A 23262-nucleotide genomic window follows, 5' to 3' on the forward strand; every position below is an offset into this window, starting at 1 on the left:
GTATGTATATATATATATATATATATATATATATATGTGTGTGTGTGTACATATGTATACATGTGTTATACATGTTTACAACACACCTGTAAAATCTGTGATCTGCTCTAAGGCCACCTAACAGTGAATAGTGCGGAAAATCGTCGCCCAGAGGAATTCGTCATAGGGCCGTTGACAATTTGTAAAAGATATACTTACCAAAATGTTCACTCACAAGACCCAACCACCCACTAAATAAACAAAATGTTAAAAACAAAATAAAGACACTGATGCAGCCATGTCATTTAAACAAATTTAATCTATTCAATAATTACAATCCACCGCCATTTAGGCTGGTAATAGCTCGTCCTACCTATATAGCAGCAGCAAGTTCACACAAGATAAGAGATTCCTACAGCATTTAAACCCATTCCGGAACTTTACATCGGCAACGGCCAACATTAGGCAATACAAACACTGTTGGATTATAACTCGGCTCATCCTCTGACCAATAAGGAACTCTACAGATAATAGTGCAATTCAGAATAGCAAAAGTAAAACACACAGCTGTACACATACTGCTTTATTATGTTCATTTAAAGTGAAACTGAACCCAACAGATGAAAATACCTATTTAATAACGTCATGTATGAGGCAGCTCTTCATAAGTGAAAGTGAATTAGAGCAGTTTGCTGACTATGGAGTGGTCGTGTATTGTTTCACTTGTCCCTTACTTATATGTATTGTTTTTGTTTATTTTTTTGTTAGTGCAGCGCTGCAGATTCTGTGATGCCTTATAAATAAATTAAGATGATGATGATTTGCTGTATATATTGAGATTAAAGGATAACTCTACATTTAGTAAACTCTGGACAGCTAAGGGACTGTTCATATAAGCGTCTTGAGCATGAAAACTGATCCGCTCACAAAGTGAAACTTTATTTGCTTTTGCCCATTAAATTTTTTTATGTTTCATGCTTATTACATTATATATGCATATATATACATATATATATACACACACACATATATATATATATATATATATATATATATATATATATATAAAAATTATTTGAATGCCTGGCCATATATATCCTGGTAAGAACTGGTTAAAAGTAATGAAAGGTATAAAGTATATAAGATAAATTTAAAAACTCATGGATAATAATAATTCTAAAACAAATGTAACAGCATAAAGATAATAGCAATGAAATCAGAAGACATACATTGTTATTAAGAAGATCCTACTGTTATTGATTGAGTCATAACTATTATGTATTAAATGTATTGAGAAAGTTTGAATTTCAATTAAAATGGTAAATTATAACAAAATTATAATGCTAAATTACTAACATTACATACATAATACTTATTACTAAATTCATGGAGAAATAGTTTTAATTTCACTCCAAATTATAACATTATAAAAGCTATAACATATTATATTAAAATTCTAATAGGAAATAATATTAGTAATATTTATCATAATGTTATTATTTATAAAATTTACTGAGATATAGTTTTTTCATTCCAAAATGTATCCAATGTTATTATTGTTTGTGTAAATTTCTTAGATAGTAGAAATTGGCTGTAGACAATTATCTGGAAGGTCACATGACCTTCTTTCATGTCCAATGTCTGACTTCACGTGCAAGGTTTGGCTTAATTACATTTTATTAGAATTAGGCAATACTTTTAATCCAAAACTGTGTATACAGTGTTATCTTATATGGAAAAGCATGCACAATGTTCTCGCAACTAATTAAAGAACCCCATCAGATTCTAAGGGGTATATTTACTAAACTGCGGGTTTGAAAAAGTGGAGATGTTGTCTATAGCAACCAATCAGATTCTAGTTAGCATTTATTTAGTACATTATACAAAATGACAGCTAGAATCTGATTGGTTGCTATAGACAACATCTCCACTTTTTCAAACCCGCAGTTTAGTAAATATACCCCTAAGGCCTCAAACCAACTGGTGACAATTGTGTGCTGTGTACTAGCACTGTAACGCTAATAGAATGTATGAATACGGGTCTAATGTCTCCAATTGCCCTGGTCCATCACTTCCAATTACCGCAAGTAAATACGTTTGGGGGCGCTTAGGTGTCCTCCCGAATTAAAGTAATAAAGCAATTAAGACGTGCAGTTTGACTGGCATCTGCACTTATTTTTTCAATACAAAACAAATGCAGTGGGTATAAGGCTTAAAGGTAATTTTATTTAACCGAATCACCTTACTTTTGTAGATACAGCTACTGTTAGGTAGCTGTAAGGGTTCACTTGCTGAATGTGGCTTCCTTTAAAATAAACTGTTCTACAAGCAGGTAGCTTTATGTCTATTATTGGACTTCTGGCTCAATAACGCAACTACAGCTATATGTACAAAAGTAAAGAAGCCGTAGAGGTGTTGTTCAACAAATTACAGGTTTAAATTAATTGTTTAAATAATTTAGTCATAGAAAAGTCTGTTAAAAGCATAGGTATCCTTAAATGAAATTATATTAAAGTGAAAACCTCACTACTGCTAATAGGGCAGGGTATTAACAACTACAGTCAGTTAGGATTAGTTACCAGGTCAAAGGTGCAAATCTGCACTACAACCACAGAAACCAATCAGCCTTGTGTTTTGATTGGCTAGTTTGCACTAGACATATGACATCCTGCTGATTGGCTGGTGTGGTTTTAGTCCAGATTTGAACCATTGGGCAATATTACCTTTATGGTGTTGTATATATCAGGCTACTAATCAATGTCAAGTGAAGAAATTTTAATTGAAAAGGCAATTATTCTCCCCAATGGTCGGCCCATGGCGATGAAACAAACTGCAAATGATGTGGCGTAGCAAAAGTCTTCAGTTTATTTGTTATAAGTCAATAAAAACAGTTTTAGTGCAAACTCTGTGCCACTTCCATAGTGCACAATATGATAAAAGTACATTAGAAAAGTGTCCATACATTAATGCGAGCCTTCCTGTGTTAGTTGATGGCATCTCTTTATTAGACTAAACAATCAAACAGGAGGCTAAACCCTGAAAACTTAATATTAATATATATATATATATATATATATATACAAATTATTCAACAATAACTTGTCTCTCCACTACAGCTCTGTTAAAATATATATGTAAATATCAATAGCTGAAGTTCCTCCCATATCTTCTGGACATTGATTTCATAGGATCTGATATACGCCCAAAAGCTGACACTGCAGGCAATTAAGTTGCTGTGACAGAACTTGCCCCACCCCTATTTTTTAATTAACCAATCCTCTCAGCACATTTTCTGCAGAGCAAGTCTGCAAAGCTGTCACTCAGACTGTGCCTGTTCAGTTAGCCTGTATAACTCCTACCATTGTCTCTGCTGCAGAGGAGTAACATAGAGCATAGTGGACATATTTAACTAGTTATTATGTGTACGTTTTTCAGCTAATTAATACACAATATAGAGGAGGGGACACATTTGGGTTTTTTTTAAGTTCCCTTATGTAGTGAAGGAATAAATAAATAAATAACCTTGCAATTCATACTACAGTAAATTCAGCCGCATATATATCAGTGATTACTGCGTGGTGCACATTAACAAAAAAAGAGGGCGTTTTTGGTATACGATGCTGCACTGATTCGCCCGAGGACAAGCTCAGGACATTCTAGTGACACATATGGGTAGACGGCGGCGGGGCGAAAGCTGCAGTGACCTCATACTATGCTGTATTTGCCCCTAAGACCACATCACCATCTTGGACACGTCACCCGCCAGTTCCACCAAATCCATTAGAAATCAGCATCCAGGGTGAAGACGTTGTCCGCTGTCTGGGACATAACGGCAAAATGCTGGTACTCGGACACACGCTTCTCAAAGAAATTGGTTTTTCCTTCCAGAGAAATGTTCTCCATAAAATCAAATGGATTTTTGGCTTGAAATACCTGGAAAGAATACAAAGGTTAATGAGGAACACATGTAGTCTTAAATAATAATATACGCAGACATATAAGTGTATGTTCCACATAAGCAGCAAATTGATCCCTCTGACTGCTATCACATGACCAAGACTTTCCTTTACATATATGTGCATAGCATGTACATTCATAGTCACATACTCATTAGGATGAGAAAAGACATAATAGCCCATTCTTGCCAACTCTCCCTGAATGTCAGGGAGACTCCCTGAAATAGGGGTGATCTCCCTCACTCCCTGAAGAGTCTGGCATTCTCCCTGATGCTGAGCCAGTACAAGACGTGGTTGGCTTCGCCATCTGTGATATGATGACACAGTTCAGAAATTGTGTCTTATGTCCATGTATTGATGCCTATGGAGATGGCCATTTTCATGGAGACCAAGATTTAATCAAAGACTGACAGGTAAGACAACAGGACTTCAGTAATGGAGACAGAAATGTAAAAGACACTTCAGTCTCTAGAGATTCATTAGCTGCTTTTCTTTAACGCAGAGTTGCCTACTCTCCAGGAATGTCCGGGAGACTCACACATTTCTGGGAGACCACCCGGGCTCCCGGGAGAGCAGGGCAACCTCCAGGTTCTCGCACCCACAATAGATAAGTGGCGGGGAGGATGGCCTCAATGACGCAAATATCGCGTCATCTTAGCCTGGCCCCCTGCTGTAATTGGCCAAAATTGTGACAATCGTTTAGGGGGCGGTGCCAAAATGATGCGATTCATCAAGCTCCACCCCTGCACGCCCACCTCCCCCGGAATCTCCCTGAAGCCAACAAAGAAAAGTTGGCAAGTATGTTATAGCCACTGACACATAGTACTGGCTGCTGGACTAATATCCATGAGATCGCAACTTATCAATTCATTAGGAAAATGTAGGATGAATGGCATATACGGTGACAAGGTCATTAGGATGAACTGGTTACTACATGTAAGTCCCATTCTAAGTACGACTTATCTAGAAAAAAATATTAAAAATGTCTATTGATTTGTAGGAGAGAAAAATAGCGGCCAATGTCAACTCAAATTTAGCAGCCTTGAAAACTGTACATTATTTAGGCAAAAAGACAGCCCCGGTAAGACTACTGAGTTAGTTGGTGGCCCATTGTCTGCTTCTTTATTTTATATTGAGCAAAGTACTAATAGTGTCTAAAACTGAGCTTCTCCATTGAAGTTCAACTGGAAGGTGCCACGTGGTATGAAATTCAAGTGTATTGGCAGAGTGAACTGGTTGTATGCCCTTACCCTCTACCCCTGGATCAACTCTTAACATCCGCAGAAAATGCAGCCGATGTTTTGCTCGTACACAAACGCTGCCATCTCGCTGGTGTTTAATCTGTGAGCTTATATGGTTCTGCAAACATCGAGGCGCTCTTATGTAAATATAGATCTAGTGACTAAAGAGGATTCTGAACTGTGTCTTATCAGTTGTGTCATTAATGAGCTCCTTAGTGTGTACGGTCAGTTCCATGGCAAATATCTGCAGCATTTCACTGTATCCAAAGCATCATTCACCACTAGGGTCACTGTCCTAATTACCACAGTACGGGGAAGCAGATAACCAACTGCCTTAACTTACACATTCATTTCCTAGAGATGTTACATACGTATACTTATTATTGCCAAAGCTGATAAATATATTAAGGTGCCTTCTACGTTGCATTTATTTATTAAGAAATTAATATGATTTCTTACATGCGACATTAAAGCATTAGAGAATGTATACGCATTGTTTATTATAAGGACCTGTGTTTATCCAATGTACTATAGGCTTAAATTACTCATTTATTAAAACCAGCTGCTTAGTTTGCTGTAGGAATGTGCAGCCCTCCGTCTCACTCCCAACTAGGGTCGTAATGGTCACTTAGGAGCCATAAGAAATGCGGACCAGCAGTACTGTTTTATCAGAGCAGATGCTCCTATTTTCTACTACGTGCATTTCTTATGCTCCCAACATTTCAGTCCTTGAAACTACTCTGAAGGGGGATATGATGCTTTGTAGGTTTGCAGATCCTCCCGAGTGGAAATGGTGCTTCAAACCTATTTTCCACTTTAAGATCACAAACTTCAGACATTTCAAATTTAACATCCTCTTCAAAATACTGCAAGTGTTCCCGTAAAGTAAGCCTGGAAGATGCACAGGTTGCTCCATAAAACTTATAATACAAAACTCGATTTCCATCACATATAAGGAATTTTTCTAAATAATGTCTAAAAAAGCTGTGTCTTGGGAACTACTCCAAGCGCATCTTCTTCACCCCTTTGGGGGGAATTCAATGGGCTGCACATTTTTACTGTTTATATGGTAAAAATATCCGCTCATTTCTGGTCGCACCTCTATGGAGCGCAAGCAAAAATGAGGGATATTTCTGTGAACAACAATCTGCGCAAAGCGTCTCGCGGCCGTTCCAGAGACACATCACACGGATGTTTTTAGAATTGAATCCCCACGTTTGAATCTCATAATGCAGACCTGCAATAAAAACTTGTTTTGTATGTGGGTGCATGACTATGGGCCTTCCTGCCCCCACTCAGCGCCGATCCACCCAACTCCTCCCGTCAGAAAATGTAGAGTTTTGCACCAACGCAGATGCTGCAATTTTGTACATCAAGCACATTGCTCAAAATCTGCTACAATTGTGCAAAGACCGACGAAAACAGCATTTGCACTGAGAGACACGTACTTTTGCACATTCATTAACGACCCTTTTTGTAGGTCACATAGGCTTAAGAAGACATAGGGTTCTTCTGCTGAAAAAGTATTTTCCACCATGATATAGAATAGCAAATATTGTAAATCTAGTACAGACAGCCTTGAGCTTACATTGTACCTATGAAACATACATCATTGATTAGTATATTTCTCAGTCAGTCATTTACCTTTGAAAATCCCAGTTCCCCCAGCAGTCGATCTGCTACAAATTCTATATAAGTCTTCATTAACCTGCAGTTCATCCCGATGAGATCCACAGGTAAAGCTTCTGTCAGGAACTCCTGTACAGGAGAAAAGCACATTGTAATAATGACAAATCTGCCACCATCCCAGTTACCACAATGGTTCACACGTCATCAGGTTATTTTCTGTGAACCAAATACAACTGTCTACCCCTGGTTCTCTTATTAATTAATAGTGTACTTTTATTATTATTATTACCATTTATTTATATAGCGCCACTAATTCCGCAGCGCTGTACAGAGAACTCACTCACATCAGTCCCTGCCCCATTGGAGCTTAGTCTAAATTCCCTAACACACACAGACAGAGACAGACAGACAGACAGACAGGGAGAGACTAGGGTCAATTTGTTAGCAGCCAATTAACCTACCAGTATGTTTTTGGAGTGTGGGAGGAAACCGGAGCACCCGGAGGAAACCCACGCAAACACGGGGAGAACATACAAACTCCACACAGATAAGGCCATGGTCGGGAATTGAACTCATGACCCCAGTGCTGTGAGGCAGAAGTGCTAACCAATGAGCCACCGTGCTACACTACTTTGTTTTACCATCCCCTACTTGATGTATACGATGATGAATAATTATATTGAATGAAAAATTGGGGAGGTTATACACAGTAACATCTCTATATGATCAATAATTTGTTGATTACTTGGTACTGTAACACATTTGGATGTAATGTCTGCCCTTCTGTCTTTGTGGTGCATAGAAAGTAATACAGTTCTATATGCCATTAGATAATGCCTCATATTACATTTCCTACGCACGCGCAGGCGCACACGCGCTCTCACACACACACACCCAGCACGGAGCTGGAGGACGGTGTTTGATACAGAAGACAGCGGCATTTAAAGGGCCACCAACTTCACAATGTTTTTTGTGCTGTAGCAAAGTATTTCTATCTGCAGTATGAAATGGGTGCACATAAAGTTTGGGAGACGGGGTATTTTCAGCACACACGAGGAAAATGTATTATCTGTCAACAAAAACGGTGGTGATTCAAATGAACTGTTTACCTGCTGTCTGAAGCAGGCACTGTCATAGATGTATGATGGCTCAGTGGTGTCATGAGTTTGACTCCTGAACAGGGCATTTTCTGTGTGGAGTTTGTATGGGTTTCCTCCCACACTCCAAAATCTCCATACTAGTAGGATAATTGGCTATTGACAAAATTAGCCTTAGTCTCTGTCTCTCTAGCTCCTAGTGCAGTGGTTCCCCATTGTGCCCCTAGGCTCCCTGGGGTGCCTCGGTGATCTCACAGGGGTGCCTTGGTCAGGGCCAGTGGTAAGCACGGTGGGGGACTACTTGGTAATTATTTTGGCTTAGAGGTGCATTGAAAAATTTATGTAAACCCTAAGGGTGCCTTGAACTGAAAAAGTTTGGGATCCACTGTCCTGGTGGACAGACAGGCTACACACTCATGATTATATTGCTGGCTACACTGTGTCTTCCACTGGGTGGAATAACACACAAGAGTAGTCTGCAGTTCAGTCCCACAAACACTTACTATGAAATAGTTACTTTATTACCACATTACCTGCTCTATCCTCACGGCGCTGACTATGATCTCTGTCACTCTCTGCTGGGTGGGTTTGTTCACCAAGTAATGAAACATCAGACAGGCGAAGTCACAATGCAGGCCCTGCAGACACACAATGACAAGTGTCTCCGTCATAACACAGGCTGAACCCATTTAACAGTTTGTCACTTCTTTGCACAGTTACAGTAGCCCCCCCCCCCCCGCTATCTCAATAACGCCCCTCACAATATCCCCACAGCTGTTCTGCCTTCTTAGAGACACAAACATTACAGCTATTAAACTCATAAGCAACATTAACAGCGTTGCAAAAGAAATGTGTTAAAAGGCAGGAGATCATCTCTCCTACTTGGAGCCAGCTTGTCTCAATCTGCTGCTGCGCTGACAATGTACTGAGAGAGGGTCTTAGACCCCAAGAGCCATCGTGGAAAATGTGTCCATTTGTCTGAGGATGGGGGGAAAGAGGATTATCACACCATAGTTAGATTAAGCAAACAGCTCTGGGAGGAGATAGTGAGATTATGGGGAAGAGAACGCAAATCATGAAACTGTACTAAATGGAGAGCTCTGCAAGCAGAGTTACTAGCAGCATCCAAGACACAAGGTCCTGTAACAAGAATATCTTTATGCAGTAATGTTTTAATATTTACATAAAATATAAAGTAGTATTAGTAATTTGTAACAAGTTATTCAGTTAACTGAAGATCTTATATGCAGAAGTGATCTTACCTCATCCCGACTGATCAGCTCGTTGGAGAAGGTGAGACCGGGCATCAGACCTCTCTTCTTCAGCCAGAAAATAGCAGCAAATGATCCAGAGAAGAAGATTCCTTCAACTGCAGCAAATGCCACAATTCTCTCTCCTGTCATTAACACAGTATCAGACTCTAGAACACAAAGCCCCTTGTCTCTATTCAAACAAATCTATCTCTACATACAGGTATATAAGTGCTAAAGGGACACCTGGTGCCTCACAATTTTATTGTATTGTTCCATTCATGAGTTAGGATTTCGCCTTGCGTTACCATGCAGCTAGCACAAGAAATTGTTTAATTATTTGAGTTGCAGTACCCCTACTGGCCACTTGGTGGACCCTTACCACACATTGCAAAATGACATTCATTCATAACATTCCATTTACCACTATTCCCGGGAAACTATGTAATAAATAAATAAAAATGATCAGCGTGACCCTTCCTAAAATCCATAACCAGCACCAGCTCTATACAAGCTGGGCTGGTTCCCACTAACACAGGGGGCAAGAAGCGTGGGATCCCATTGTTAAAGTGGAAAACAGAACCAGGCTAGAAAGGCTGGGTGTATCAATCTATAATTTGGAGATGCATAGCATGGGGTCCCCCTATTATAGTGGGGACCAGTGCCAGCCTAGGCAGTGCAGGGCTGAAGGCTCTCTGAGAGGGGGTCTGAAAAAAACAATGACCCTTCCCTATTCATCACAGGCACTATTTTTTTTATGGGCTCCACCGTAAAGAAGCTCCAGTCCCGCGCTGGTCAAGTTGTGTCTGGTGCCCGTTAAGGTTAAACACGTTGTGTGTTTCTCTGTAATAGTGTGATCTGGCCTGGTGCTGGCTTCCACTTTAGTAGGTGTATCCCACGCTCATTGTACCCCTGGTTTATTGGGAACCAGTCCAGGCTCTATAGCACTGGTTTTGGTTCTGGATTTTCAAGGTGGGCCAAACTGTCTGTTTTTATTTATTTCAGAGTTTTCTCATTCACATCAAAAGGCTTTCAGCACGCAGGTTATTGCTTCTACATGACATCTGGTGGTAGAAAATGGGTACTGCATATAAAGAAAAAGGTAAGACTTTTTGTAGAAAACAAACTAAACGTGGAGTATTTCCCTAATGCAGTGTTTCTTATACCTGGTCCTCAGAACCCCTAACAGTGCATGTTTTCCATATCTCCCTGCTTTAGCACAGGTGTATGTATTCATTACTGACTGACACATTGTAACAGATCCACAGGTGGTATAATTATATCACTGGTTACCTGGAAAATCTGCACTGTTAGAGGTCCTGAGGACTGGGTTTGAGAAACACTTAACTACAGCACAACATGAACAGCAGTGGTACACGCCAGGTGTAATCTTCACCCTTCTACATCTGTAGAAGAGAAGATCAAAAAGCGTTTTGAAAAATGTAACAATTTATGTGTAACAGTATATATATATCACATACTGTATGTACACCAGTCATGTAGCCATTTTCAATCTACTCTTCTCAGCTATTTTAGACTCTCAGTGTCATTCAGTAAACTTACAGACAGGAAGCATGGTATTCATAGGCTAACTACTTCCCCCATCATCCTCCTATTTTAAATATATTAGTCCTAAAAAAAAAGCTGTGGATTATTGCAAACTTTCAGCAGTCAAACAATGTCAAAGTGCCCTAACTAGTCATATCTGAACTACCGGATGCCAATATCTGCATCGCCACCAGCATCTACAGGTATATACACATACATATGTACATATACACACAATATATATATATATATATATATATATATATATATATATATATATACCATATTGTATGGATGCTTTAGTTGCCAAAGGCTTCTCTCATAGCTAGAAAGTGAAATGTTCTAAACCTGAAATGCATCTTTTCCAATTTTGAGACATATACATGCTCATACCAAGTGTAACAGTACTCACAGCTAACACAGGTCAATACATACCAAAGGAAGCTTTCCTATCTGATATCCACCTTAAGGCCCAGTCTGCTTTTTTTCTAACGCATGGCAACGTTTCAATTGCGTTAAATAAGAAATTACTGGAAGAAAATAAATCTCAAAAGTCATATTAAAGTATAAGTGATGACTTATACTTTAATATGATCATATCAAATACACCTTTTACTTCTGTTCATATATTTTTCACATTTATATCTAAGCATCGTTCAGAATTATCGCTAACGGTGCAAAAACGGGAAGGATTAATCTGAAAATAATAATGATGTTTTATACCGGTTATTAGGCTTTAACTGTTAATATCTACAGCTAAAACTTTATTGTGGGATTTAAATGATACAGGACAAGTGAGGTCGCTGTTTACAAAGCATTAATATTTACATAAACATTGTAACTTGTGATATTGCAGAATAAATTAGGTTCTGTCAAATCTGTCTCCGTATTTGCAGCGTTTACAATAAGCTATATAACTGTTCTATACACATATAATCAGTGTTCTTTAGGGCTTGTTCAAAACATGCTCTGAGAAAGTTTGTAAAACACGTTTCAGTGATGCATTTTTAACAGGATTTCAATGCATTCTCAATGTGTATTTAATCCATTGTAGTTTTATCAGCACAATCTATTGTACTGGCAGCGCGAGTGACATGACCAGGACATTGTATCTGTGCATACTGACATCTAACAAACCAGGAGGACAATCTTCTACCATGTCATAGTAAGATGATCAGATCCAAAAATCCATTTTATTTTATATAACTGAACCAGGTGAAAAACTGAGTACAACAGTTGTAAAGGATTTTCGGAGTAAGTCAGTAACATAGTTGATGAGCCTGAAAAAATTAGGGGTGACCGTGTGTCCTGTGTATAGTCCTTGGGGTAAAAGGTTCCCATGAATGGTCTCTGTATTGACCCTTAATGCATGTGTACATAGTGATCATATCTCCTCTTATACGCCTCTTATCTAAAGTAAACATGCCTAAACTGGCTAACCTTTCCTCATAACTTAATGACTCCATACCCTGTATCAATTTTGTCACCCTTCTCTGAACCCTTTTTAGTTCCAGATTATCTTTTTTATAGAGTGGTACCGAGAACTGTACTGTAATTGCTCAGTTTTCTTCATTTTTGGCATAATCTGATTAATTAATAATTTATAATAACTTGATAAAATCTGTGTATCAGACTTCAAATTCTATAGAATAACTTTAAAATATTATTAAACAGTGCAAAGTAATGTTGAAGTCAATTACATTCAAAAAGTTATATAACATATTTTTTTGCTTAATAAAAATGCAAATTAAAAGTGTTGTATCACCAACAAATAATTAGTACAATAAAAGTTTTGTTCTTTTTGTATTCTTTTGTTGGATGACATTTTCTACTGCCGCTATCATTAATTTTTGGAAGTTTTTTTTTGTTTTTCTTTCTAATTCAATCAGTTTAGCCACTCCATAAAAATTGTGGTGTTAACTTAACTCACACCCCTTTTTGCCATTTAGATTGTAAGATCTTTGAGCAAGGTTTTCATTCTTTCCTCAATCATTTTTCATGATTGTTTATATATTAAAATCATGTAATTGTTATAGCGCTCTGTATGTATTCCTCTGTACAGCGCTACGGAAGATGCTGAAACTTAACAAATAAATAAAAAATAAATATATTTTAATCTACATACCCATCAAATGTCTTTAGAAAGTTGTGCATTTTTTTAAAAAAATATATTCTTTATTTTCAAATTTTTAAGCGCAAGTAGACAGAGTAACAATAAATGAAAGGCTACAAGAGTAGAGCTGCATATATACAGTCATCTCTGTTAACCAAGTGTTAACTAAGCATATATCAATCATGGTGTACATTTTAATACAGTAGGACTTACTTTTAATGCAACCTATTAAGTTACATTTACTCCATTTTTGCCATAGGGCATTTTACAGGAATAATCTCTAATACATAATATGGAAACATGTTTGTAATATTGACATTCTATACCAGGCCTGTCCAACCTGCGGCCCTCCAGGTGTTGTGAAACTACAAGCCCCAGCATGCTTTGCCAGTAGACAACCAGTTGATAGCTGGAAGGGCATGCTGGGACTTGTAGTTTCACAACATCTGGAGGGCCGCAGGTTGGACAGGCCTGTTCTATACCCTGACTGCAAGTCACGTCACAAAACCCCTCCTTACCGTCTGTGGGGATCTTTAATATAGGTCTCGATGAGCAGACTGTACATTTCAGAATGAATGTTCTCAATGACAATCTGGAACCCGTAGAAGCAGCGAGCTTCTGGGATCTGCACCTCCTGGCTGAATCGCTCCACCTGTGGCGGTAACAACAATGCAATGCGTTACTGACAGCGCAAGCACAAGCTAAGGACTCTTAGGGCTAGATTTACTAAGCTACGGGTTATAAATAAATGGTGATGATGATGATGATGATGATGAAGCTACGGGTTTGAAAAAGTGGGGATGTTGCCTATAGCAACCAATCAGATTCTAGCTATCATTTTGTAGAAAGCACTAAATAAATGAAAGCTAGAATCTGATTGGTTGCTATAGGCAACATCCCCACTTTTTCAAACCCGCAGCTTAGTAAATCTAGCCCTTAGTAACAATATCACAATCCTGAAACCTTATAGATCCTTTTACAAAAAGCTCCCTTTGTACTTTGTGAACTAAGAAGCTGAAGATCATTTGTTTTTGTTAAACTCACACACACAGAACGTCTGTCACGGGATCCCCTTCAGTGGCTGAATGGGAAAAGGCTAGTGATTGGCTAGCGGTGGGTAGAAATTTTGCGCTGCCCATTCGTAGTGAGTGGCCAGTTTGTTTTATTTGAATCCCCCCCATTTAATTAAAAACAACAAATCAAAAAATAGCAAGTACATATTGTTTTGTTTTACTTAATAAGATAGTGAACAAATATTTAAGGAAGACTATTCATTCTGTAAAACATTAGCAGAAATAACATAATAACATAACATAATATCTATGTGTTTATTTTATTTTACGTTTTGGCATAAGTGTTTTATGGATCCCTGTCCATTATTCTGGGACCACCAGTTGAATCTCCAGGGATTTCTACCTCCTTACTTGCCCCCTCCAGGGTGTTTCAGTGCAGGGCTGGTAGTCTCCAGTGAAGGGGGCATGCTGTTTATATATGAAGCCCGGCCCATAGAGGCACCAGTCTTTGGCTAGTTTTCCCTATAGCTGGGGGGATCCACGGTCATGATCTTTCCCCAATAGTGGAAACAAGAAGGCTGGATGAGCAATGAAGTAAAAAGTGACACATATTAATAAAAGTCCCAAAGTCCCCTCTCTCTCTCTCATGATTTACTTAACACATAAAGTGTATCTAAGATTACCTAAGCCAAGCAAAAACTACATTCTGGCTGCTGCGGATGTCATTGCACCAGTGTCAGCACAAATATTTTACACATTTAACCAATGGTTGTAGTGAAAATGTAGAAGCGGCGGTATGAAAAATGTAATGGGAATGTAAGTGAATGGAATGTAATAGTATCATCATCATCATCATTTATTTATATAGTGCCACTAATTCCGCAGACCTGTACAGAGAACTCACTCACATCAGTCCCTGCCCCATAGGAGCTTACAGTCCAAATTCACTTACACACAGACCAGGGTCAACTTGACAACAGCCAATTAACCTACTAGTATGTTTTTGGAGTGTGGGAGGAAACCGGAGCACCCAGAGGAAACCCACGCAAACATGGGGAGAAAATACAAACTCTACACAGATAAGGCCATGGTCGGGAATTGAACTCATGACCCCAGTGCTGTGGGGCAGAAGTGCTAACCACTGATCCACCGTGCTGCCCAATATAGTATTACAATGACGGCAGTAGAAGTAGAGGTATGGCGTACCACTGTATACACCCCCACTTCCATCACTGCATTTAAGAGAAAAAAACTCTCAGCAAAGTTGGAGACCCCGCTTAGTAAATTGGCATCTTTACACAGCAATGAGTATGTCATGCTTAAAAAGAACAACAGCACCAAAACATTCTGATCCCTACTTCATGAACATCTACAGTTCTCAAAGTCGTTCCTGCAAGTCCAACAGAAGAGGGGGTCATCCGCTTCATGACCCCCCCCCACCCCTCTTGTAGTGAATAAGTGCTCCTACCCTGAACTGGATGGACGGAGACATTCTGTACCGGCTGCCTATTGGCTGCACGACATGGAAGTCTCAGATATCTTCCCCTATGCAGAAGATCATATTACCAGAACGTTGTGCATGTAACACTGGTGCATTATATGACAATGTTATGTTTTGGAATTAATGCATTACGGTTGTACCCACTGAAAAACACACCCAGTTCTACAGACCTGGGTATAAAGGTAGATGATACAGTACATAGACACATACCAGATTCTCATTAACTATGCCGTCGCTGGCAGCAAAGAAAGCCAATATATGGGATATAAAATGCTTCTCGTCTGATTTCAGCTTCTCCCAATGAGCGAGATCTTTTGCCAAATCCACCTAAATCAAAGGAATGTTGTTTCAAAAGTTAAAGGGGAAGTAAAGACAGTATTTTGCATTGACATATATCAAAGGCTGCGTATTACCGAGATAAATGGTTTACATTAAGTAACTGAGGTGTCTATAAAACTATATATATCCACCTTGCTCATTCTCCCAACTGTAGCAGGAGGTGTTTCTCTAATTAAAGATAAACAGACAGTATCTGACATCTAGACAGTCTTACTCTGCAGAAATGCACAGTGTGGATTGGTTGATTCGTACAGAGGGGACGGGGCCAGTGATGTCACAGTAATTCAGTCCCAGCTTTGTGATCTGTACCAGATCCCACCAGGACACTGTGCTAATATGTGGGAGCAGCTGCAGCTGTCTGTAGTGCAGTAAGGAGATAATACTTAACTCTTTCTGCAGAGATGCAGTTATATGTCAGAGTAACAACCCTGAACAATGTATTCCATACTTGCCAACTCTCCCTGAATGTCCTGAATGTCAGGGAGACTCCCTGAAATAGGGGTGATCTCCCTCACTCCCTGAAGAGTCTGGCATTCTCCCTGATGCTGAGCCAGTACAAGACGTGGTTGGCTTCGCCAAAAGTTAAATCATAGAAACATAAAATTTGATGGCAGATAAGAACCATTTGGCCGATCTAGTCTGCCCAATTTTTAACCTATGATAATCTCAAACCCTATTTGATCCTTTAATCTTTATAAGGATATTCTTATGTATATATCCCAAGCATGTTTAAATTGCTGTACTGTATTAGCCTCTACCACCTCTGATGGGAGGCTATTCCACTTATCCACTACCCTTTTTGTGAAGTAGTTTTTCCTCAAATTTCCTCTGAACCTACTTCCCCCCAGTGTCAGTGCATGTCCTTGTGTTTTCTTCCTTTGTAGAATGTTTCCCTCCTGCACCTTGTTACAACCCTTGATATATTTTAAAGTTTCTATCATGTTCCCCCTTTCCCTTCTTTGCTTCAAACTATACTTATTAAGATCTTTTAGTCTTTCTGGGTAAGTTTTGTGCTGTAGGCCATGCATCATTTTAGTTGCCCTTCTTTGTACAGTCTCTAATGTATTTATATCTTTCTGGAGATACGGCCTCCAGAACTGAACACAGTAATCTAGATGAGGCCGTACCAATGACCTATACAGTGGTATTATTACTTCTTTCTTTCTGCTACTGATTCCTCTCCCTATGTATTCAAGCATCTGACTTGCCTTCCTCATTGCTTTGTTACATTGCTTACCTGCCTTTAAGTCACAGGAAATATTGACTCCTAGATCCCTTTCCTCCTCAATAGTTTCCATTATAGTGCCATTAATACTGAATTTAGCCTTTGGGTCTTTGAGATCCAAGTGCATGATTTTTGGCAATAAACCATAGTTGCCACTGTCTTGACCATTCCTCTAGTCTACCTAGATCATCAATCATTTGTTTTACCCCTCCTGGTGTGCCTGCCCTGTTGCATATCTCTGTGTCATCTGCAAAAAGACATACTTTCCCTTCAATACCATTAGCAATATCACCAATAAAGATATTTAAAAGCACTGGTCCAAGTACGGATCCTTGAGGTTCAGTGGCCCTTTAAATACTGTAATTATTATAGGTGCAATATGCTTTCTATTTACAGAAGGACTTATAAACATGTGATACATTTAAAGGCACACTATCACATTTCTTTATTTTTACAAATTAAATCAGACATCAGTGATAGTATATTGATCTAGAACCTTTATATTTCTGTAGCTAGCTAGCATTTATTTAGCACATTCTACAAAATGATAACTAGAATCTGATTGGTTGCTATGGGTGACATCTCCACTTTTTCAAACCCGCAGTTTAGTAAATATACCTCAAGTGCCAAAACACAGACAAATAATGTTATAGACAATATGTTATAGACCACACTACAAGGTAAACAAACAACAACTTTTATTAATGTTATTGTGTTTTTAACTCAAAATAACCTTATTTGATGCTTTAGTAAAATGCTAGATTTAAACAGTTACTTGAAATACATTTTCACACATAGGGAGGGCAGTGTTTGGAAATGTGACGTTAAGGGGCATTTACTTACATAAGGGTATGTAAGTAAGGTATGTTAAGAAACATTCAGCAGCATTGTACAATAGGGACATTACAGATATGAAATACATACTATTTATATATGAAATGAAAGGACAAGCTTACATGACCTAACAAAAGTGGGATTCTAGTACAAGCAGGGTACTGTGTCTGCACTCGTGGGCTAGATAGCTTGTTCATGGAGAACGGTGCAAGCTGCTATTTGTTCCGGAAAGATCTTTATAAACATATTTATTTACTTCTACAGACCTGGATGCCTGAACGTTTACATCTGTTTTTGGAGATCCTTTTGAGGTTTTATCTTTGCCACAAACTGGAGATCAACGGTATATATGTGGTTTTCCAGCCCTCGTTGAAGCAGGTGTGTTTATTGTGAAATAGTGATCACTGCACGGATGTTATTAAGCATTAACTGTTAAAATATGATTCCGTTCAGATCTGGGGCTGCAAACCTCCCTTGGATACGGTTAAAGTTAAACGTTAAAACCAAACAATGTATGTTCGGTATAAATTACCACATCAAACCTTAAATAAAGTACTCATTACTCTGTAGTCTTGAAAGCAAATAAAATTAGTTTGTAGGGTTTTTTTGTTGATGTGCTGAGCATTGTGGGGTTTTTTTGTCTGTTTTTTCTAATTTAAACAGCACAACAATGTGCTAGAAAAGCTGATATAACAGACTAAAGGAAAGTTCTGCAATTGTTCGTTACAATGTTATAATCACCATAAAAATACACAAGTGACATTTATACCCCTTTCTCGCCAAAATCCTTCGTAAGACCCGGGATAATGAACACGGTTACAACCCGTGTTGCATCCGATCACACCGCACTTTGGTCCCAGATATATCCCGAGTTGCCGCCTTTCAGAACCAATGTCTGCCCTGCATTATTAAGCTGAGTCATTAAAAGGGGACAACAGAGGCTCATATAGATGACGTAGCTCTGTGCCAGTAATTATTATTATTATTTTATTATTAATTTTTATTTATAGGGCGCCACAAAGTATCCATAGCGCCGTACAAGGACAGTAATCTGTTTTCTCCCCTTCCCTTCTGACAGCCAGTAGCTCTCTCATTTCGGCGTCCTGCCAATTAACAGAACCCGGGTAGAATAACCCGGGAACATCTTTCATACGCAGCGTATCCGGCTCCAACACGGGAATAACTCCCGACCCGAGCTGAACCATTCACACCGAAACACTACCTAGGTTATTCCCAGGCCCATGCCTCATGTGAAAGGGGTATAGTATAATATTCTGCGAAAATATCTATATGAATGGTGCTGAGTGATGTCAGAATTTATCATCGTTGCTAAGGATAACTACCCAAATTCTGCCATTGTGAATTTATATAGACACAACGGAACCGATTCATCAAGGCGTGCATACTGAGCGCAACGGGCGTTTATATTAAAACACACATAAATCGGCTCTGCGCCCTTCCGACTTCAACAAGGAACGGATCAGAAGATACCTGCGCTAATAAATTTGGGGGTAGGTCTGCTGTGCTCTACACAAGACACTGCAGGATACGTCCTATACCTATGTGGATTATAAATTCGCAAAAGAACAGAGATACTTGAATCAGGCCCAATAGTCTTGGTGACTAAAATGCTTAGAAATTTCATTTGTGGTTACATTATCCGATCTACAAATACCTACCTGTCAAGAACCTCCGTGGACCAAGTGGAGTTCACCATTCGTCCTAGTATTCTATCATAACTGATGAAATCTGAGCAATAGATTTTAAGCCCATGCACGTCACACAAACACTGACCAAAATAGTCAACCAAAACTGCACCCTTTCGGAAACATAAGGATCATAGATGTCATGCTGAAGGCATCTATATGGTAGAGCTGCAAAAACTACCAACGGCTGGAACTGTCCGTTTTGCAGAGGGACGGAGTTTTGGCAATATAATCTTCAATGCTGTTCACCATTCTGCAGAATGCCACACCATATTTCACTGAATTTATAGTCAGTGAAGAGAGATGGGAAATAGACTATCAAATCATACTGTGTGGCTGCGCCAATTCATACTATTGTGTGGTTGCCGTTGGAATGGGAAAGCCAGATACATTCTCACCCCACGTTTGGAAACAATACAAGTCTGGGTGAACCACAAGATAATTACTATAGTCACGTGACTTACCTCCTCTGCTGTCCAGAACGAGGCCTGCGCCTTCTTATACATTTTCCAAATGTCAGGGTACTGGATGGGGAAGATGACAAAACGATGAGGATTACTCCTAAGCAGGGGCTCGTCTTCATCGCTGCCGCCATTACTCACACTGCACCCACTGATCACGTTCTAAGGAGAGTAACAAAGACACAAAATGACCAAATCATCACAATAAATGTATTTATTCTACATATGACTAATGAAATTATTTTTCATTCTTCTCTTGTTACATTTTCAGGGAAAGCAATGTTTTGTCTTTAAGTGCAGGATCTTGCTGTGATGCCTTTTTCATAGTAATGTAGCAAAGCAATGAGGAAGGCAATTCAGATGCTTGGTTGCATATGGAGAGGAATCAGTAGCAGAAAGAAAGAAGTAATAATACCACTGTATAGGTCATTGGTACGGCCTCATCTAGATTACTGTGTTCAGTTCTGGAGGCCATATCTCCAGAAGGATATAAATACATTAGAGACTGTACAAAGATGGGCAACTAAAATGGTGCATGGTCTATAGCACAAACCTTACCTGGAAAGACTAAGAGATCTAATATGTATAGTTTGGAGCAGAGAAGGGAAAGGGGGGACATGATAGAAACTTTCAAATCTATCAAGAGTTTTAACAAGGTACAGGAGGGAAACATTCTTCAAAGGAAGAGAAGTATTAGAACACGAGGACATGCACTGCAATTGCACAGAAAGGGTAGTGGATAAGTGGAATAGCCTCCCATCAGAGGTGGTAGAGGCTAATACAGTAGAGCAATTTAAACATGCTTGGGATAGACATAAGGATATCCTTACAAAGAATAAAGGATTAAATAGGGTTTGAGGTTAACATAGACTAAACATTAGCCAGACTAGATGAGACAAGTGGTTCTTATATGCCGTCAAATTCTATGGGGAATATTCAATTGTCCGCGTTACTCTGAAAAGTAACACGGCTTGCGCACTATTACCGTCATTACGGTAACAGTGCGCGTAATTACCGTTATTACGGTACCTTTAACGCCGGCTTTCAGGGAGCTACGAGCTGAAATCTGGCTTAGAATTACCCTAATAATGGTAATAGTTTTAACGCTGTGTTACTTTTGCAAGTGACACGGACAATTGAATATGCCCCTATGTTTCTATGCTGTATTTCAATGACCTTTGCACATTATATTAATTACAGCTATAATGAGTAAACTGTAAGGTAGATAACCCTATACATGATACCGTGTTTGCACATGACCTGAAGTGTGTATCACGCTATCCACCTGTCATATAATAATCCAGCTCAGATGAGATATGCCTGCTTTCAGCTGAGTTGCCTGATCTAACAACTATCCCTGTTATAATATTAGAATGTATACACCTCCACCATAGGTTGGAAGAACATATTCTGATGTGTAAATAAGAGTGCTGCTATATCCAGTAGGTATCACTGCTTTGAATAATTCTAAAAATGTTATCAAAGGCAATTTTACTTTGTGAAGTAAATCCCATATGGCCAGTGATATCACTACTGGGACACAATAGTACAGGTGCTATATTCATGTGTCAGAGGGTTGTATTTACCTGGAAGGCAGATAAGTTATTTTACAAAATAAAACATAGAAGTGGTGGGTGATGGGGGAGAAGGGGGTGGGGGGCTGCGACCATCCCCACGTCTCTGTGACAAGTCTGGAGAAGTTACAGTGTTATTTTAAAGAAGAGCCACATTCTATCCAGTTACCTCTGACTGCCTGAAGCTTTGGTCAACTGGTTCCACGACTGACGTGGAACTACAAGCCCCGACATGCCCTGCTAGCCAAACACAGGGACACAGGGACTTGTGCTTGTTGTGTCCACAACTAATAATGGTGATCAATGACAGTGTATCTATCTTTTACATGAGCCGTCCCTACATATATACTGTACTGAGTCTGCAGATCACATGTACTTGTCCGGAAACTCCCCGCGATCATCTTTATATTAGAAAGGGGAAGATGGTTTTAGGTCCAATGCAAAGTGAAGCTTCAGCGATGGATTTAAATACCATCTTCTGCTGCAAAACATCATGTTAAGAAAATCGGGATCACCTGCCTGTGCCCTATGCTCTCACGTCGTTATATAATCAGATCTAGGTCCATATTACCTGGTCTCCTGTGCGACTGTCATCAGCCGGCGGAGGAAGTCTGGAGTCCCCCATTGCAGCGCAGCCTCAGATAGGAGCAGGGGCAGAGCTTGGTGCTGCTGTCACCTCCTGTACCCGGCTTATAACACAGGGACTGCCAGGAGCACAGGCTGCGCTGCAACTCCTCCTCATTGTAGCCCTGGGGAGGGGGCTTGTTGTCAGACAGAGGGGGCTGTATACACAAACTGCATGAATGCATCGGGTAATGTGGTAAAATAAGATGTATTATGTTGGTGAGGTTACAGAGGAGCTATCATAAAATCATGTATATAACAAATACAGCCTCATGCAGGGGAGGGCTGGCTCATTTTAGCCCCGGGAAAATACTTAACTCCCCCCCCCCCCCCCCCCCAAGTCAGAGGTTCCCAAACTTTTGCAGTTCGCGGCACTCTTAGAGTCTCCATAATTTTTTCAAGGCAGCCCTCCAAAATAATTACGGAGCAGTCCCGTTTTATAAGTAGTCAAAAAAACGTAATAAGTATTTAGGTCAGGACAGAAATACTTATTTAGTTGTATGCAAAAATAATACACATAAATCCAAGGGAAAGGAATATTTTTATATATTTTTTTTCAATGATATTTCTGTCAAAGAATAATTTACAGGTAACACACACTGTGCCCCCTGCATCCACACTCTGTGCCCCCTGCATAAACACACTCTGCCTCCTCTGTATCCCGCCGTGGCCAGGAAGAGAGAAAAAAACAATAAAAAACTTACCAATCCGGAGGCCCCCGGATCCCGGCATCCTCTCTCCTGATGCTTGTCACTGAATATCGGGCGTGATGACGTGATGATAAGTGAGGAGGGAGGAGAATGCTGGGTCCCGGGCGCCACCAGATTGGTAAGTTTGTTTTTTGTTTTTTTTCTCTTTCTGTCCACGGCACCCCTGTGACAGCGCTGCGGCACCCCTTGGAGCTGCGGTGCACAGTTTGGGAACCTACAAGTCCCAGCATACCCTTCCAGCAATACCCTGCTATATATTGGCAAAGCATGCTGAGACTTGTAGTTTCACAACACCTGGAGTGTCACAGGTTAGCAAACACTGCCCTAAGGTTAGATTTTGTCATTTTTGAGCTGCGTCCTATGTTGATTTGCAGAAATGATTGAGCATGCCTATGCATGAAAGCTAAACTGCATCGGCCATATAAGATGGGCATTATAGAATAAAAATGTATATGTTAGGTT

At 39.5% G+C, this 23262-nt stretch overlaps 1 protein-coding gene across 1 annotated transcript; it reads right to left on the minus strand.

Annotated features, from left to right (window-relative positions):
• Window positions 1-280: 280 nt before the first annotated feature.
• RRM2B (ribonucleotide reductase regulatory TP53 inducible subunit M2B) lies at window positions 281-22158 on the minus strand. The gene is made up of 9 exons (XM_075213900.1): window positions 22038-22158; window positions 19896-20054; window positions 15538-15654; window positions 13332-13465; window positions 11136-11230; window positions 9165-9298; window positions 8436-8540; window positions 6821-6934; window positions 281-3912 (listed from the first exon to the last, which is right to left on the minus strand). The coding sequence occupies exons 1-9, from the start codon at window positions 22089-22091 to the stop codon at window positions 3760-3762; spliced, it is 1065 nt and encodes a 354-aa protein (XP_075070001.1). The 5' UTR covers window positions 22092-22158; the 3' UTR covers window positions 281-3759.
• Window positions 22159-23262: the final 1104 nt, after the last annotated feature.

Source organism: Mixophyes fleayi, chromosome 5 (genome assembly GCF_038048845.1).
Source record: "Mixophyes fleayi isolate aMixFle1 chromosome 5, aMixFle1.hap1, whole genome shotgun sequence".
NCBI lineage: Eukaryota > Metazoa > Chordata > Amphibia > Anura > Limnodynastidae > Mixophyes > Mixophyes fleayi.

Bases quoted from the DNA above. Each gene is read 5' to 3' on its own strand.
- RRM2B (XM_075213900.1), bottom strand. From the start codon at position 22,091: ATGGGGGACTCCAGACTTCCTCCGCCGGCTGATGACAGTCGCACAGGA. The intron at 8,541-9,164 runs GTAAGATCACTT...GTGTGTCTGCAG, and splicing joins AGCTGATCAGTCGGGATGAG to GGCCTGCATTGTGACTTCGC. The intron at 3,913-6,820 runs GTAAATGACTGA...TATTCTTTCCAG, and splicing joins GGGAACTGGGATTTTCAAAG to GTATTTCAAGCCAAAAATCC.